The following is an 18,316-nucleotide window of genomic DNA, read 5'->3' on the forward strand; positions in this document are numbered from 1 at the left end:
ATGTGGAGTGCTGGCTCAGGGTTCCGCCCACCGACGTATCTGTGATCGCAGGGCACACAGGCACAGAGTGTAAAATGGCGCACAGCTGTCGGTGGCGCTTCCCCGCTCGGCCCGGAGGGAGCAGCTACTCCGGCACCGGGAGGAGAGCGGGCCGGATAAGGGTCACCGCCTCGCTGCGGAACGTCCCGGGAGCCCAACCGCAAGCCGCTGGCCTCGGACCCGGGTTTGATGCTGCACTCCAGGTCTCGTCGGTCATCGGGAGCAACCTGCAGAAATTTCGGGATGTTTTGGGGGAGTCCAGTGATTCGAGCAGCGCGGAGGTAAGCACCGGGTGGACGGACGCGAAGAGAGGGAGAGAGTAGCCTGGTCGGGGATCTCTAATACCGGGAGAGGCGTTCGTTGATGAGCAGCTAACGGTCCAAACCTGGATCATCTATTAGGCTCTCCTCTTGCGTCCTAACTGAGCCAAACTTGCCGTCGCCGGGATGCTCTGTTAAACTTTGCTGCACTTTTACGAGCGCAAACTTTGGCACGAAGGGCACCGAACCAAGACATATACTTGTGTTCGGTTCTGCTGGGAACAAAGTTTGAAGTAGAAGTGAGAGGAGAGACGACATCCTTGTGCACTTTTGGTTGGGCGAGTACTAGCACGCTAACCCAAAACGCTCCCCTCTTCTTGTAGAGGTTGTGTTGATGATATCTCATGTGACTGGAGACTGGTTATTATCGCATTATTCAGACATTAAAACATGTCCTTAGCCATTCCAGCCGCTTTACTAGTTAGCTACTCGTTCAATATTAGCTCAATCGGAATCTTCACATTTGGACCTCTCGTAGGCTTGAAAGATCCAGAATAAGTTGCCGTCTTGCATTTGCGCACACGTTTGGATTTCTCGGCGAAAAAACAGTTTAAAATGCTTGTGTGTTGGCAAGGACGTTTTGACGGCATGGGACCCTTCAATAGTGTTTGAAAACAAGACATGTCAACTTGAAGGGGGGGGGCGAGAGTACACAAATGTGGTCCAATTTAGCAGCCCTCCGCGGAAGTATTCATTGAAGTCTTTCGCATCGTCGGCGCATATTCTAGGAATAAATCGGGGTAAATTACAATCCGGTGCTTTTTCTTGTTGATGTGCATTTTGCTGCGAGCATTCGGCTAACCTAGCTGCTGGGTTAGCTCGCTTGCTAACTGCCCGTATAGCATTTTTCCCCTTTAAGTTCCACCTCTCCGGTGTTATTAACGTTGTGAAGATGCGGCGTGTGTTTATACCCTTTTAAAATGTCAAACAAACATGTTAAACGTGAAGGAGAAACCCGGCTGTGTTATTTGTACTTGCTTTTTTTTGGCTAGGCTAGCTCAATGAGGTTACTACGCCACGCTTAGCCGTCATGCTATTGCTGATGCGTTGGAAATTGGGAGGTGAAGCCATTCTCTACACGCACGATGCGCGGCGTGGAAACGCTTCATGCGCACCCCCTCCAGCTCAGCTTTGCAGTACTCGATTTCAGTCTTTAATATCGCACGGAGGTAGTATTTGTGGCACTCGGGCTTCGTCGAGTGACAGACGCTGCGCGTGCTGGGCCGGCTACAACAACAACGAGCCCCCCGCCTGACGGGCCGTGTGATGTGGGGGTGTGTTCGCCTTAACGAACTACCATCTTCCTTTTCCGCCAGAAGCAGCGTGCAAGCGTTGCAGGGACAATTAGACATAGTGGGACGTGGATTTAAGAAGACTTTTATGCACAGGTGATGGAGCAGTCCACGCTGTTGCCTTTCGTGCGGATAGTTTGGTCTCGAGTCACGGCAGGTGCTTCAATTCCATCCCCTGCCACCGTTACAAAAATAATGGGTGCCGTGCAGAAGTGGGCAGAGTAGCTCCAAAATTGTACTCAAGAAGAGTGCAGTCACTTCAGGATAATATGACTCAAGTGAAAGTAAAAGTAGTCCAATGAATAATTACTCGATTAAGTATTCATTTCAGCGAAACAAATACTTAGGGCAGAGTTACTTCTGATGTATTTTTTATTAGAGCAGTGGCATCCAAGTGACAAAATGTACCAAAAAATATATAATAGTATTACAAATTTAATTTATTGGCCAAAAAATGTATTTTCGAATGCTGTGACTTCATTAAAAAAAAAAAAGTAGTGCTTGAGTATACTCAAATGAAACATAGGACAGCGATCCCTTGTTTTTCGCGGTTAATGGGGACCAGAACCTGCAGCGGATAAGTGAAAAACCGCAAAGTAGGACACCCCCCACCACCATTTTTTTGGTGTGTGTTCAATATATTTACGTTTCTTCACCCACCCCAAAGACAATTATTATTATTATTTTTTGTGAATATACAGTATATATATATGTATGTATATTAGTGGTGTGACAAAATATCAAAATGGTGATATATCGTGATACTTTGTATCCCAAAAGGTTATCGATATTCTGCTGTCAAGAATTGAGATATCGTTTTAAAAAGGTGTCAATTAAAAAAAAAAAAAAAAAAAAAAAAGCTGCCATAGACGGTGTTCGACACCCAATCCATTTAGACTGGGAACGTCGTTAGTTCATTCAAAACCAAAGCATTCACAGTCATTCGGTCCGATTTTCCAGGGCATTTACAGAGTTTGAGTCACTGCCTATTCATTTGGGTGATTCCCAGGTTACTTCCTGTTCTGTCACTCCAAATATACAGGAAGTGACCCCAAAAAACCCCTGAAATTAACAGGAAGTAACTGAAAATCAACAGGTAATTCACCTTAAATGGCCCAAAATGACTCATTGCCTGGCATTGGCTGCCACTGACGGCCATAGACATTCAATCCGTTTGAAGTGGGAGGGATGGCAGCGACAGCCTCCCACTTCAAACGGATTGGACATCTACTACTAGTGATAAACTCATTCCAATTCACAGCAGAAGCTTGTTTTTCTGTTTATTAGTATTTTGTAGAATATCCTAGAATGGTTTCCTGACTAATGTATCGAAAATCGTTGTATCGCGATATAGTCAGATCATCGTTATCGTGAGCTTTGTATCGCAAATCGTATCTTATTGTGAGGTACCAAGCGGTTCCCATGCCTAATATATATATTTTTTATATATATAGCGGAAAACACTCAGGTGACTTGAAGTTAAGCCTGTCGCAATATGCAATAATTCCATTTATTGCATGATAAATAAAAATGAAGGCGGTGATTTTTCCGCTGCGATTTATCGCCTCGTATGCATGTGCGTGCGCGCGGCAGACATGCTGTTAAAAGTTGGGATTCCTTGTTACCAACTGCACAAAATGCATCTTCGTTCCAGGTCCGGCAAAAAATAGCGCCGGAGCCAATCGTTCCCATTATATCCTATTGTTCAACGTACTGTATACCGGCCGCACCAGTGCTCCGGATTGACTGCGGACCATCTCCGACGTGCCGGTGTTGTTGATGTGTGGGCGCTCCCGTCAGGGGTGACATTTCATGCGGAGCAGCTATTTTTCGGCACAACACAGGATATTTGAGTGGCAAATTTAGAGCGCTGTGCTTCAAACTCGTCCTGTTTATGAAAGTCGATTGTCATATGCTGGTGTTGTGCAGTAATGAGCAGATGTGACTTCTGTGGCGTTTGCTAACTTTTTTAATGCGCGCACAAACTAGATATCATGAAATAGCAAACTAAAAGTGCTACGTCCCATGCCATTGGCAACGTGAGCCCAGAGTGATTATGGGACACGTAGTCCATATACTACATCGACGAATGATAAACCGCCATGACTGAATGGAAGTTAAGCAGGCCAAATCAATCCATACCAGTGACTATAGATAATGCTGCAAATATTGTTAATTCAGTACGTGACACAGATGGATTTGGACCACAAAAAGGATGTCTTGCTCATGTAGTAAACCTAGCTGCTAAGAGAGCTGTGGCAATCAACAGTGTGCCCCGCCTCACTTTACAAACAGCAAAGATTGTTCTCAGCATTTTTATACTAAATTTCTTCAGATCAGTAAGAAGTAAGCACATAGATATTATGCACTAAAATGCATGTTTATATGATGGGAATTTAATTTTTGCTCTTCTGGAAAAAAAAAAAAATACAGTTGTTATTTTTTTCCCCAGAGCATTAAATGTATTGAATCAGATCGAAAATCGTGTCCCCGTATCGAAAATCGTACCGAACAGTGACTTAACTGTATCGTTGCATCCCTATGGAACACCATTGCAGAAGCTATGAGGGGAAAAGTTTTAATTTGCCTAAATGCTTGTTATCAACTGCAATTGTATTTTTTTCTTTTCTTGAAAAATACATTTTATTTATTTTGTGTTTCTGTGCGGTATTAATATTCTTGTCTTTTACTTAAGAGGCATGGTCTATTGTTTTTAGTTGTGATTTCTTATCGCGTTTAAATGTGTGTACTTGATCTATTAATATATACTGTATTTTCACTGTGTTATTGTAAATTGGTTTAAAAAAAATTGGGGGACGCAATAATATCGCATATCGCAATAATTTATGAGATAAATTATCGCACACTAAAATTTGTTATCGCGACAGGCCTACTTAAGTTACTCTGAGACCCCCAATTTGGCCAAATTTCAAAATTATCCGATATGCACGTGTGATACATCATTGGAAAGTTTAAAATCTAAATTTTCTGGGGGAAGAAAAATTTTGAACAGCGGGGCATTTAAAAAAAAAAAAAAAATTTAAACAACAAAACCCCAACTGGAGGTGAGAGCATGACAGAGTATAATTAAAGACTCCATGATTTTAACGAGATCTTATTGCGTACTTACCTTGTTTCGATCCATAAACTTCATGTAGCATGTATCACCGAGTGTAAAGACACAGATGTGAATGGCCACAGCCGGATTTTTGGGGGATTTTATGGGTGAAACATGGTAATACAACAAGGGTCGCGATGCAGAAAGCGCAGACATCAAGGAGCGGTTGAGATGTTCTTTTTCATATATTTACCCTTTTAAATGTTTTTTTCTATTTTTGTTATTCTTCTATTTTTCTATTTTTCAGCGTATAGACATATTGTTCTATCAAACACAACAGTTCTTTTGGCCTAATATACAGCAGTTTATTTTAAAGGGGGCAAGGGCAGAAACTGCTTTTTCATTCTTTTCTGTGTTTTCTGCCATATATATATATATATATATATTAATAAATATTTTAAGCACTTCAAATGTAACAATTATTATAAGTTTTAAACATGTTACTGTCCCACCCAATTATTTTTAAACAAAAATAAAGCAGTAGTAGAAAAATGCTTGGCTTTCAAATCCGCTCGGAGCTGCTCACACACAATGAGTTGCCACAGCGACTGTTTAACAAGTTAAACGATGATTGACGCATGCAGCACTTCAGAAGTTCGTGACTCTGGCAAGATCAAACACATTCATCCGTCAATCATCGTTTACTTTGATAAACAACTCCAGTGGACGTACACTGCCTGCTTGACAAACAAAAAGCAGTAGAGGGAAGGACCGAGAGGGAGACTGCGTGATCGGCTTGGGACAGCTCATCCGCAATGGACTGAGGGCGCAAAGTTTGAACCGCAAACTAGCGAGGGATCACTGTATTTATGCAAGAACCTTATGTCAAGTGGTTTTACACAACTGCTTTAAGTAACTATTAAGTTATGTCGCTAAATGAAAAATACTTAAATGATTTAAGTAAGACATAATAAAACTACTTGAACAAGTTAAGCAATTTAGTGCTGCAGCGATTAATCGATTAACTCGAGTATTCGATTAGGAAAAAATATTCGAATGAAACTTTATTGCTTCGAGTATTCGTTTCATTAAAGTGGCGTTGTAATGGTTTGTTTTGAAAGTGTTTGCACTTAGTTTAATTGATTAGGGTGGATACACTGCCCTCTGGTCTGCCTTATTTCACATGGCTGAATCTAACTGTTCCCTGTTAAGACCAACGTAAGCTGTTTTTGTTTGAGCTAATGTTTTTTAATGCATTCGTAATTTCGTTCATAGATATATTTAGCTATTTTTTGTGGAAATATGTGTCCGAACCATATGTTAAGCACATTGTAAAAAAACAAAACAAAACATTTTTGCATTTAATAGCATTTAAGGTAGCTGACTTTTCCTATGTAACTTAGCCAATTGTTATTTCGTTGTACATAGATCCTCACTTTTTTAAATTAATTTTTTTCTTTACCGTTTGAGGCTCAGCTCAGATATTATTATTTTTTTTTCATGTTCCCTATCCGATTACTCGATTATTCAAACTAACTAGCTCATTGATTAATCGACTACTAAAATAATCGATAGCTGCAGCCCTAAAGCAATTCCTATTCGAACCTTTTACATGCAAATTGTGTAAGAATTCACTGGGAGGTTGTTCAAATTCTGGATGAGTGGGAGACCCAAGTGCAGAACATGGGCTTAACTGGAAATTGTACCCTACTGTTGCGCTCGCGAGAGGTAACGGGGGACTTTGCATCCCTTAAGTAAGCACAGAAGTCAGGCTCACTATGTGTTTTTTTCAACCAAACACACTCCAGCTATTTACAGACAACACTACTTACAGTACTTACTTTTTGCGTCTGCTTTGTTTCCCGACATGTACACTTAAACTGGTGTGGCTGATTAACTCTACAACTACATTTAACTGCCAGGGATGTCTGTGTTCAACTCACTTCATTGTCACCACGTCAACAGCGGTCTTAAAACTTCTAGTTTTAAAACAACACCCAAATCAACACCAATAAAGTCAAAAATAATTTACACCAAAAAATGAACTCCACCGATTTTGCTTTGTACGGCAAACTCAGAGGGACAAAAGTCATATAGTTTGTGCAATCACGTTACTTAATTGACTCTCTTACATGATAAATACAACAATGGATTCGGTAATGTGTAAAAACACAAAACAAATTTGTATATACAATGAAAAACACCTATTTAAAAGTGGAAACTGTGCATGCGCATTTTATTGAGTGTACTGAATAGTGTTGTCCTGATCCAGCAGAATCTGATTAGTCCCAAGATCGGATTGAATTCAGTATTCAAGTGTGTTTTCAGAACCGCAATGCTTTTTCCATGCTATATTTCAAATCTCAAGGCAAACATGTCCTCTGTGTGGCACTATGTACTGGTCCTTCTAAAAAAAATAGCATATCGTGATAAAGTTCATTATTTTCTGTAATGTACTGATAAACATTAGACTTTCTTATATTTTAGATTCATTACACACAACTGAAGTAGTTCAAGACTTTTATTGTTTTAATATTGATGATTTTGGCAAAAAAAAAAAAAAAAAAAAGTCAAGAAAAACCAAAAATCCCGATCTAAAAAAATTGGCATATTTCATCCGACCAATACAAAAAAAGTGTTTTTTTAATACAAAAAAAGTCAACCTTCAATTAATTACATCAGTTATGCACTCAATACTTGGTCGGGAATCCTTTTTGCAGAAATGACTGCTTCAATGCGAGGTGGCATGGAGGCAATCAGCCTGTGGCACTGCTGAGGTGTTATGGAGGCCCAGGATGCTTCGATCGCTCTCAACTTCCTCTTCACAATATCCCACAGATTCTCTATGGGGTTCAGGTCAGGAGAGTTGACAGGCCATTTGAGCACAGTAATGCCATGGTCAGTAAACCATTTATCAGTGGTTTAGTGCACTGTGAGCAGGTGCCAGGTCGTGCTGAAAAATGAAATCTTCATCTCCATAAATATTTTCAGTAGATGGAAGCATGAAGTGCTCCAAAATCTCCTGATAGGTAGCTGCATTGACCCTGCCCTTGATAAAACACAGTACACCAACACCAGCAGCTGACATGGCACCCCAGACCATCACTGTCTGTGGTTACTTGACACTGGACTTCAGGCATTTTGGCATTTCCTTCTCCAAACTCTGGCACCTTGATTTACGAATGAAATGCAAAATTTGCTTTCATCTGAAAAAAGTACTTTGGACCACTGAGCAACAGTCCAGTGCTGCTTCTCTGTAGCCCAGGTCAGGCGCTTCTGCCACTGTTTCAGGTTCAAAAGTGGCTTGACCTGGGGAATGCGGCACCTATAGCCCATTTCCAGCACACACCTGTGCACGGTGGCTCTGGATGTTTCTACTCCAGTCTCTGTCCACTGTTTCTGCAGGTCCCCCAAGGTCTGGAATCGGCTTTTTCCACAATCTTTCTCAGGGTGTGGTCACCTCTTCTGGTTGTGCAGCGTTTCCTGCCACACTTTTTCCTTCCCACAGACTTCCCACTGAGGTGCCTTGATACAGCACTCTGGGAAAAGCCTATTCGCTCAGAAATTTCTTTCTGTGTCTTAGCCTCTTGATTGAGGATGTCAATGATGGCCTTCTGGAGCGTTTATGAGTAACGAACCAGGCTGGGAGTTTTTAAAAAACCTCGGGAATCTTTTGCAGGGGTTTTGAGTTAATTCGCTGATTCAGATGATTAGATTAGTAGCTGCTTTAGAGTACCTTTTCATGATATGCTTATTTTTTGGGATAGGGATTTTTGGTTTTTCTTGACTTTTTTTTTTTTGCCAAAATCATCAATATTAACAATAAAAGTCTTGAACTACTTCAGTTGTGTGTAATGAATCTAAAATATATGAAAGTCTAATGTTTATCAGTACATTACAGAAAATAATGAACTTTATCACAATATGCTAATTTTTTGAGAAGGACCAGTATAAGAAACAAATAATAGTAAAAGAGCATTGTGTAATATTTGTGAACAGAGTACCAGGTATACAAAACCCATGATTCGTCAATTACAGTTGAGTCATCCGACAAAGATTTTGAAGCATTTCTCTTGAGCTTTTGACTTAATTAAGTCTTTTGTAAAACTGAGTTGTGTTATTGCTTTTGAGTTTCAACTATTTGGGATTTATATATTTATCTTTTAACTTATTTTTTTTAACATGGTTGGCAGACAATGTTTGTTGCAATACAGTTCATTTTGTAAACTAAATACTCAAGAAGAGTGTAGTCACTTTATAGATACTGGTTAATCCTGGTATAATACTGATTCCATTAAGTGGACTGAATAATGTCTATTGTCGTGAATGGCAGCCAGAGAGTGTAGGAGACGATAAGAACAAAAGAGTGAAAAAGTTCAAAACAAGTTTTAAAAATTGCCAAATTTAGGGAAAAATGTAAAGTGGTTAAAGTGCAAAAACTTCTGCCTTATATAATCTTTCTCTCTCTCTCTCCATTTATGATATAAGCCTCCAATTACAAAGCAGTAACTACCCACCGAACACCAATTTTAGGCAAAACACAACAACAAATCAAATTACCAGTAAGAATTTTTTTTTGCATCTTTCGCAATAAAAAAAAAAACTAATTCATTCATAAAATCAATTTATCGCCCATGCCAGAATAGTAGTCAGAACTTTCTCCCACCTGCTAGTACCCTGGTGCCTAGTGTTAATAAGTGTAATGAAGATGTCAAAATAGCCTGGCCTCATTAGCATTTTGAATAAGAGGAAGCCAATCCCTGCTGACTTTGGACAAGAGTTGAGATGCACTATGGACTGGTTGGAAGCCCATCGCACGGCACACGCGTATTTTTTAGGTCGACTGATATGGGATTTTCAAATGCCAATGATGATACCGATGAGATGCGTGCGAAATTTCCGATTCTTAGATTAGTCGCGATTCGGCCATGGAAGAGTCGAGAAAGATTCACAAATATCCATATTCCGATTATTGAATTATACCAGGTAAAGCGGAAGTAAAACACAGTCAGCGCGGTCTTTGGGGCGTAATGAGGAACGGACCGAGAGTAAATATCATGTTCAACTCATGCAGCTAGATAAAAAAAAACAATCATACCTGACTGCGGCTGACAGCCGCTACAAACAACGCCCAGTTGCTAGTTGCTACAAACATACGGCTACAGTAGATATCATATATATGGAATGATGGAAAATGACAGACGACGTCGGTGTAAGAACTTGTATTATTGAACAGAGATGCGAAATGACAGACTTCCCGACGTAAATAAACAGCCGCCGTCTTAAAGCAGTAGACCTCTCTAGATTGCTCTGTTTTAGCGAACCTAATAAACTTTTTATATAAAATACTCCTAAATCGGCAGAATCTTGTCTTGAATCTATCTTTAAATGATGAAATAGTTTTAAAACTTTGACAAAAGTAGACAGAAGGGAAAATATGGAATAACGGGAGCAATTTTAACAACTGTAACAGTTGATTCACAACATTAAATTAATTGAATGTAGTTTAAAGCTGTTGATACAGAATGAGGACTGGAGTTTTTATTTACTGTTATTTTCGTATATTTGTTTACTGTTATATGTTAACTTGATACTGAAATAGTAGTTTGGTTTAGCCTGAGAGGATTTTTTAACAACAATTTTGGAACTAATGTACAAAACATTAAAAGAAAAAAAAAAAAAAGGGAGGGGGGGTGCATCAATAATCGTTTTATAATCGAATCGGAGCCTCTGAATCGTAATCGAATCATTAGGTGCCCAAAGATTCCCAGCTCTAATACCGATATTCCCTCCCCCCCCAAAAAAAATTCAGCCGATTGCCAGTATCCAAAGCTGATTTTGTAAGGCGATATTTGAGGCCGATTAACTTTTTTTTTTTTTTTAAGTACTTAGATTATAAATGATATGTATTTTTTAAAATTGCTTCAACAGCTTCAAATTTACAATGACGACCTGAGACTTAAAGGATTAATTCGGTCTAGTGCCACCAAACTAAAAAACAGCGGCACTTATTTATATGATTACACACACTCACCAAGAACAGTAGATTATTATCAAATCATTAAACCCAGTAGGACGTCACGACGAGATGTAAACAAGTGAGAGTTTAAGAGGATGCTTGCCATGCTATAGCTAATGCTTACGCAAATGCTGCTCTAACGTTACAAGTTACATTTAGAGTGAAAGTATCACTCAGTAAACACCTCAAAAGGCTGAATCAACATTGCATATTCTCTCTTGCAAGATAACAAAAAAATCTTACAATATTTACAAAATAGGCAAGCCTGAAGATCCCTGTAGCCGCCTGCCTTCAAGCTGCTGCAGGGTTCTTCCGGGGACCACAGATGCCTACACAGATGCCTGATCAAAAAAAAAAAAAAATTATTGGCTTATGTTTTTTGTTTGTTAATTGACCGATGGCCGATTTTGGAAAAAAAGTCTGTATATAATTTTTATTTTGGGGGAATATATCATTTACAGTTTCACAAGGCAAATAAAAAAATAATCGTATCGCTGTCTTTCGTTTAAATTTGACTAAAACACTTTCAAGTCAGACTTCATGCTGCAAGTTATATGTAAGGACGAAGGAGGTTCCCATTTCCCAGCAGGCTCGAATGGTGAAACTTAAAATATTAGCTCTTGCAAATCAAACACCCAACAACAAAATTCTACTTATCCTGGTGAGAACAAGAGGATTGAAAGTACAGCACCTAGTTTCATTATGTAGTCATAATGTTCTATGATTAAAAATATATGCTTTAGTTTTTGTGAGTTCTTCATGCCCCCCTTCCCCAAAAAACACATTTCCTTTGGTATATATATATTATTTTTGTAGCTCCGCTGTGTTCTTTTACTTCTTGAGTGCATTCCAGTATTATTAATGAGGTATATTCATCCTCATTCAACTCGAAGTCTATTGAAGATGAGAGAGCAGCGTGGTGCATCCATTAATACTTGCTATAAATAAATGCTTAATCACAGTTAGAAAAAAAAACATTCAGATGAAATACACTGGTACCTCAAAGGTCGACCACAGTGTGTATTAAATAATGTAATAAAAATAATTTCACTTATTTATTCTCATACAAGTTTAGCTGAACCAACAGTAACCAGTCTAATATTGTTTCGGAAGAAAAACTGCTGTTTGTTTTAATTGAGCAATAAATATTGCACCCCAGATTAGGCATGTGCCGGTATGATATTCTGATGGTATGGTAACTTTAAGCCAAAATTTCACAGTATTGCAACTACAGCTTTAAAATCTGTTTATTTGAGATAAAAAGGAAACAAACTTTTTCTATTGAACAGGATTTTTATTTTTCAAAATATATTATCAAATTTGAACGTAAGTACAATATTAGGTGAAAATAAATAAATAACAAAATATTCTAAATGAAATTAAATAAATGCAGTCCTTTAGGTGAGCCTAAACCCACAGCCACAGCTCAACATTATTACAGGCATGAAAATCTCTCACCTTTCGGCGAAATTTGCCGTTTTGAAGTCAAAAAGGGCGACCTACGTGAATTGCGTAGTTCCAAGGAGAAATTCTTTTTGGGGGGGGGGGGTTCGGGAGGTTTTATTTAATTATTATTATTATTATCATCATGTGATTAACTTTAGAACACAGTCAGCAAATCCTTCTAGATGCTTCGCTGACGAGAACCAATCATCGGGCCAAGCTGCGTTCCATTATTCCAAACGCGCGCACTCCTTACTGTACATGGAGTGCTCGGAGAGCCTTTGGTTGCATTGCAAAGCTGCGAAAACAAAGGGCAGGCCTTATCCACACCGGGGCAGACCAGAGCGCAGCACTTGCCTGTATTTGCCAGCAGATTGAATTTGGTGAGTAATGGTTTCAATCGTTTTCACATTTTGCGATATAAAAAAGTTACTGCCATTCGTTGCAGCTTGCGTTGAACACTGCCAGAGCTAGCCAAATCTCCCATGAAAAAAAATAGCTCCCGTTAAATTGGCGTCAAGCTTGTGTATTTAGCGGTAATATAAACGAAGAAACACACTGTTGAGTCAAATTAAGCGGCATGCTTTCGGATGGAGAGGGCGCCTCACATCGCTCCCGTCGTCCGCCGGAGACGCGTTATTTTCGGCTTGGATTTGAGCTGACGGCCGGTGTCGGCACAACACCGGCCCGACGAGTGGTGGGAATGAGTCCTGCTTCTTAAAGCTTTTCAGAAATACAGAGATCCCTCGTTTTTCGCGGTTAATGGGGACCAGAACCCACCGCAATATGTGACAACCGCGAAGTAGCGCCCCCCCCCCCCCCCATTTTTTTGTGCGTGTTCAATGCATTTATTCAGATTTTACATTGGAAAAAAGATACATATATATAAGACATGTCTTTTCACTTTTTTCACCAAAGTATCATTTATAAATGGTTTTCAAGCACTTCAAAATGTAAGAATTATGATAAGTTTTAAACATGTTACTGCCCCACCGAATTATTTTTAAACAAGAATAAAGTAGTAAGAAAATGCTTGGCTTTATTAAATGCTTCATAGTGAGTCTACTCAAACCCTCTCAGGCTTTGGTAAACGGTGATTGACACATGTGCAGTTTTTCTTTTTATATATATATTTTTTGTTTGAAGCAACTTATTTGATTGAATAATAAAGACACAAATGTCCTAGCCAAAATGTGGCCCAAACGCAAAACAACATTACTTCAATGGAAAAATTTGTTTCAATCAAGAAAAATAGTTTTCAAATGGTTTTTTTGTCTCAAATTTATTTTTGCAATCAAAAACGTTTTTTTTTTATTGAAGTGACTTTTTGGGGATTAAAAGTATATATTGTATTTTGATTGAAGCAACTTTGTTTTTGATAGAAGTAACTTTGTTTTTTGATTGAATAATAAAAACACAAATCTACCTCCATCGTTATTGAGAGAGAAAGAAATTAAGAAAGCTTTAAAACTAAAAGCCACCGGGGAGTCTGTTTTATTTAAATATTTATATTTCATTACATAGACATGCGTCGTAGGGAAGGGAGATTGAGGGATAAAAAAAGGAGTTAGATGAGGCTGCTAAAGGCAGTGGATACGTCATCAGCTGGGTGAATAGCAGACCTGGTAAGAACAAGTTTGCAAGGATAGTCGGGTATTAAATACAATTATAAACACAATTACAATGTTATTTTTCTATTAGATTTTTATGTCATTGCTTTATTAATCATTAGGTGCTAGAGTTGTTAAGTATGGATAATAATGAAATAATAGTTTTAAGAAAACTGTGCTGTTGGTGGCTCAGTGACCATCTGATGTGGTTTGTTCTCAGATGAACAAGTTGAGGAAGGAAGTTTTGATGCAGAGGTTGACGGAAGAAAAGAGGCAGACTGACTGAGTCACAGCCAGAAAGTGTTGATGACAGTTTTGATTTCTATTCACTGTTGCCCCCTCCCAATTAAAGTATGTCACAGTCGCAGCCAATTATTATCTAAAGCTGGTTAAAACTGAAGTTATGTTGTTTTAAGGTGTATTAAATACTTGTTCATGTGCCCCTTTTGATCTACAAGCACCCGCCCCTCCACCGGTCTCTGCATGGCCCTGCTGAAACACAGTGTGGGTCGACAGAGCTCAATATTTTGTTGGGGTGTACAGTGTACTGGAACATATTTCCTCCACACCCTTCTCACCTTTTTAACCCCTGACCCATTTTCATGCCTGTTCTTGTTTATTTTAGAGCAACTTTGGGTTACTTCCTTGATAACTAACTTGATAACTAATTTCGCTGCCTTTGACGGTGCTAAACATCTAATCTATGATAGGTAGATGAACAATCGTAACTCGGACACAAAAGTGAGCCACGTGCACATATCAATGAATTCACAATGCCAATATCAAAATAAAATCTCGTAATTTTGTATGTACAGAATTAACAATCAACTTTGAATTTCAAGCTTTCACCTCCCAATGTCGTCTATATACCCTACCCACCGACGTCACAAAACCACGGCCTCGCTGTGTGGTTCCGCCCACTTGTCCGTCATTTTGTCTCTGTATTAGCATTGTTTTCAATTGATCGGGGAATTTAAAATGCATTTCATGGAAGACCCGGTGCTTTCTGATGCCGTAAACTCACTTGATGTGTTGCATAAAAGGCGTTATGTGGAAAAGCTTCGTTCTATACAGTCGCCAGATCCATATTTGATGCCCAAATCGATGTTTTTCAACCCACTGTCTTCGCCCTGTCTGCCTGACATCTGCTACGCTGATATTTACAATTATCTTGTCCACACAAAATCAGCCTATTCTCACGAAAATTTGAAAAACTTCAAGAGCTTGGAGGCTTATAAATACTTCGTTGCTGGTTGGGTGAAACAGGTCCTCGTCCACGAAAATTCGCCAGGAATCTATCTTGTGCTTGGAAAGGTGAGTTACGAAATTTTCAATTCAAAATCTTTTGTTATTGCTAACATCCACTGTCAAGTCTAATGTATTTCATGTCGTTTGTCAATGGAGTTAAGGCTTTTAATGTTTATATGGTTTAGCGATAGCACTCACTACATACATACGTGTATGTTGTCGGCGATTAGCCTAGCAATGATCTTAATTGTGGTTATTTGTCAGCCCCGTAGACGAGGCCAGTTTCTTTCACTTGGTACCAGCTAAATATTATTCAAAAAATAACGTTGGTGGAAGAAAGGGAAGTCACAAACATCTTGAATTTGAAACTGTCGTACTACGTCGTATGTTGTCGGCAATTAGCCTCGCAATGATCTTAATTGTGGTTATTTGTCAGCCCCGTAGACGAGGCCAGTTTCTTTCACTTGGTACCAGCTAAATATTATTCAAAAAATAACGATGGTGGAAGAAAGGGAAGTCACAAACATCTTGAATTTGAAACTATGTCGTACTAAGTCGTATGTTGTCGGCGATTAGCCTCGCAATGATCTTAATTGTGGTTATTTGTCAGCCCAAAACCCTCTAAGTATATCTTAAATGCATCTTACCGGATATAAAATGACTACTACATAGTCTGTGGTGATTTTTTGGTGCCCAGTTTTCACGTCGAATTGCAGCCGTCCATTTCGCTCTCCTCTTTGGATCCCTCGGATACGGTAAAACTTCAAGTCTCTCCTTCCATCTTCTCTGTTAGTGCAACCAACAGCCACACACGCCTTCACGATTTTGATTATTAATGTTAAGAAGCAGAAAAACACGCCGTAAATAGGAGGAATGTACGTAGCCGTAACAGGTTAACACTATGTTTTGACGGACAAGTGGGCGGTACCATTCAGGAGAGCGGAGTTGTGACGTCACGTGGGTAGGGTCTATATATTTTTTACAGTACTCTAAAACACCCTACTTTTCTTTGCTCCAATGCCGCAACTTTTGGTAAGAAGAGCAGGCGTTTTTCCCTCCCATTCTTATTTTGCATCCCCCAAGTGTTGAAGGTGTGTGAATTGTTGATACAAGTTGTGGACACAGCTTGTGGTTTTCATTCAGGATCAGTGTAATGCCTCTGTGGCCAGACCGGGGCAGGATTGTTCAGCCTCAGTGCAGCCCGCTGGGTTCACAGGACGACGCTGAACAGAGCGCCAGCCGGACACCGGGCCAAACGTTCCTCCCGCCCTCCCTCCGTCAAATCCATCCAGACAGAAAGACCCAAATCCAATACAGACACAGAACTCCGTCTGAGAAGCAGAGCAACTTTTATTCTGACAGCTGCCACTTTGGAATGGATTACTAAGCCTATTGCTGTGGCTCAAAGGGGTGCTTGTCGGCTGTTGCTGTCCAAATGAAGGCATTTGTTAGCTTTTGTGTGCGTGGAGGGAATTCATTCTCTTGATCCGTTCAAGTTTCAGTTGTGTCTTTTTTTCTGAGGTGCCAAGCAAGCTGTCCAGTTTACCATACAACACGTCCACCACTACTTTTTCACTACCGTAACCCCTAAATTTCACTGTCCCGCTAATCAGTTTTGAGTTTGGTTCATAGTGACTTTACAAAGTTAATCCAGCAACCAGTGTTGTTTTTGGCAGCCCTTTTAATTTTCGTCTTTGTCTATTGGACAAAGTAATTATTAGTCTTATTATAGTCTTTTCAAAATGTGTGAGTCGTCTTCTAGTTTTTGTCGATGAATACTCAAAAACGTTTCCATCCAGGTTTAGGGGCCGTTTACATTGACTCTCCGAGAATACGAAAAATTTCAAATTTGTATTTGCATTTGTGTCTCCATTTAAACAATGTTGCAAATCCGCATGAAAACGATGTAGTATTCATGCCAGGCCCTAGGGGGCAGTGCAGATTTACAAGGCGACAGAGAATGATGCACTTTGACCCCACCAAGCTCCCTCAGCCCAGAAAAAAATATGCCCGCCCACTCGAAGCAATGTCATTTTTCTTTTGTTCAAAAAGGCACAAAAATCGAAACGTTCAACATATTTAATTTAAAAATATTATTAAAACAGTAAATTAAAGCCGACATTCCGCCATATTTGCTGTTTTTAATGTTTAGTAGCACCACTGCGCACGCCCAATGTGCCATGTACGAGTGCTGACGTTGACGGTGCGGTCTTGCGCCGCAGGAGCCTTTGATATGCATGCCAAGGAAGCCCCCCCTCAATCCCCCGTAATCGGATTCTTCCACTTTGGAGGCAGAATTCAGAATTTTTTGTCTTCGCCCTCCGTATTCGCCGACACCATATGCCATATACCAAGGCGAGTCCGCTACTCAGTCATTGCGTCTTTGTGTCGCAGAGTCGCCATGTAAACTGCCCCTTAGTCGACGAATGTTCAAAATGTTTTTGCCTGTAAAAATTAAAAATGTTTGATTTCACAAATAAAGGTTTCCAACAATTTCGACTGAACATTGACAGGCAGCACATATTGTAGCATCTACTAGGACGACGCTAATCTTGTGAGGGTTTTGTAGTGGTTTTATTTTCAACCGGAAGCACGGAGCACAACAAAGCGAAAACAACACAACAACAGTTTAAAGAGCATACGACATGAGAAAAAAAGTCTTAAATGGCATTATTATGTGAATTAGAATCATATTATGAGACGATTCGACTATATACAACAATTTGGCAAATTGCAGATGACGAGAAATTAGTCTTTTAATCTGCCGGTTAGCCACGCCTACTATTATAGGGCTTTAGCGTCCCCAACAGGTGGATGACGTCAGCGGTAGACTGGGCTCATCGGTTTTACTATTCAGCCCATTGAGGGGGAATTATTCAGAACGAGGAAAACGCGCCAAAGAGAGCTGCAAAATGTCATTGTTTCAGTCTCTCTACTCCAATATTTTTACAGGATATTCTTTTTATCCAAGTATTTTTCCCCAATAGCTATATAAATGGCTTGAGAAGGACCAGTCAGCCCGTCGAGGGGGAACCATTCACAACGAGGAAAACGCGACGAAGAGAGCTTCAAAATGTCATTGTTTCTGTCTCTTTACTCCAATATTTTTATAGGATATTCTTTTTATCCAAGTATTTTCCCCAATTGCTAAATAAATGGCATAGTCATGACAAATAACAGTCTTGTGCTAAATGGAATATGAAATCATGAAAATGCATTTATTCAGGACGACATGGCAAAATTACTCCATAATGGTCAAAACTGTCGACTTCACCTTTACTGTCGCA

General features: G+C 39.6%; 1 protein-coding gene across 1 annotated transcript in view; it reads left to right on the top strand.

Annotated features, from left to right (window-relative positions):
* The window catches only part of kmt2a (lysine (K)-specific methyltransferase 2A), a 132,111-nt gene continuing 113,795 nt past the window's right edge, over positions 1 to 18,316 (top strand). The window contains 2 exon segments of the mRNA XM_057839548.1: positions 1 to 42; positions 45 to 320. Coding sequence (XP_057695531.1) covers positions 1 to 42; positions 45 to 320 — 318 coding nt within the window.

The sequence above is a fragment of the Corythoichthys intestinalis genome, chromosome 6, assembly GCF_030265065.1.
Source record: "Corythoichthys intestinalis isolate RoL2023-P3 chromosome 6, ASM3026506v1, whole genome shotgun sequence".
Lineage (NCBI taxonomy): Eukaryota > Metazoa > Chordata > Actinopteri > Syngnathiformes > Syngnathidae > Corythoichthys > Corythoichthys intestinalis.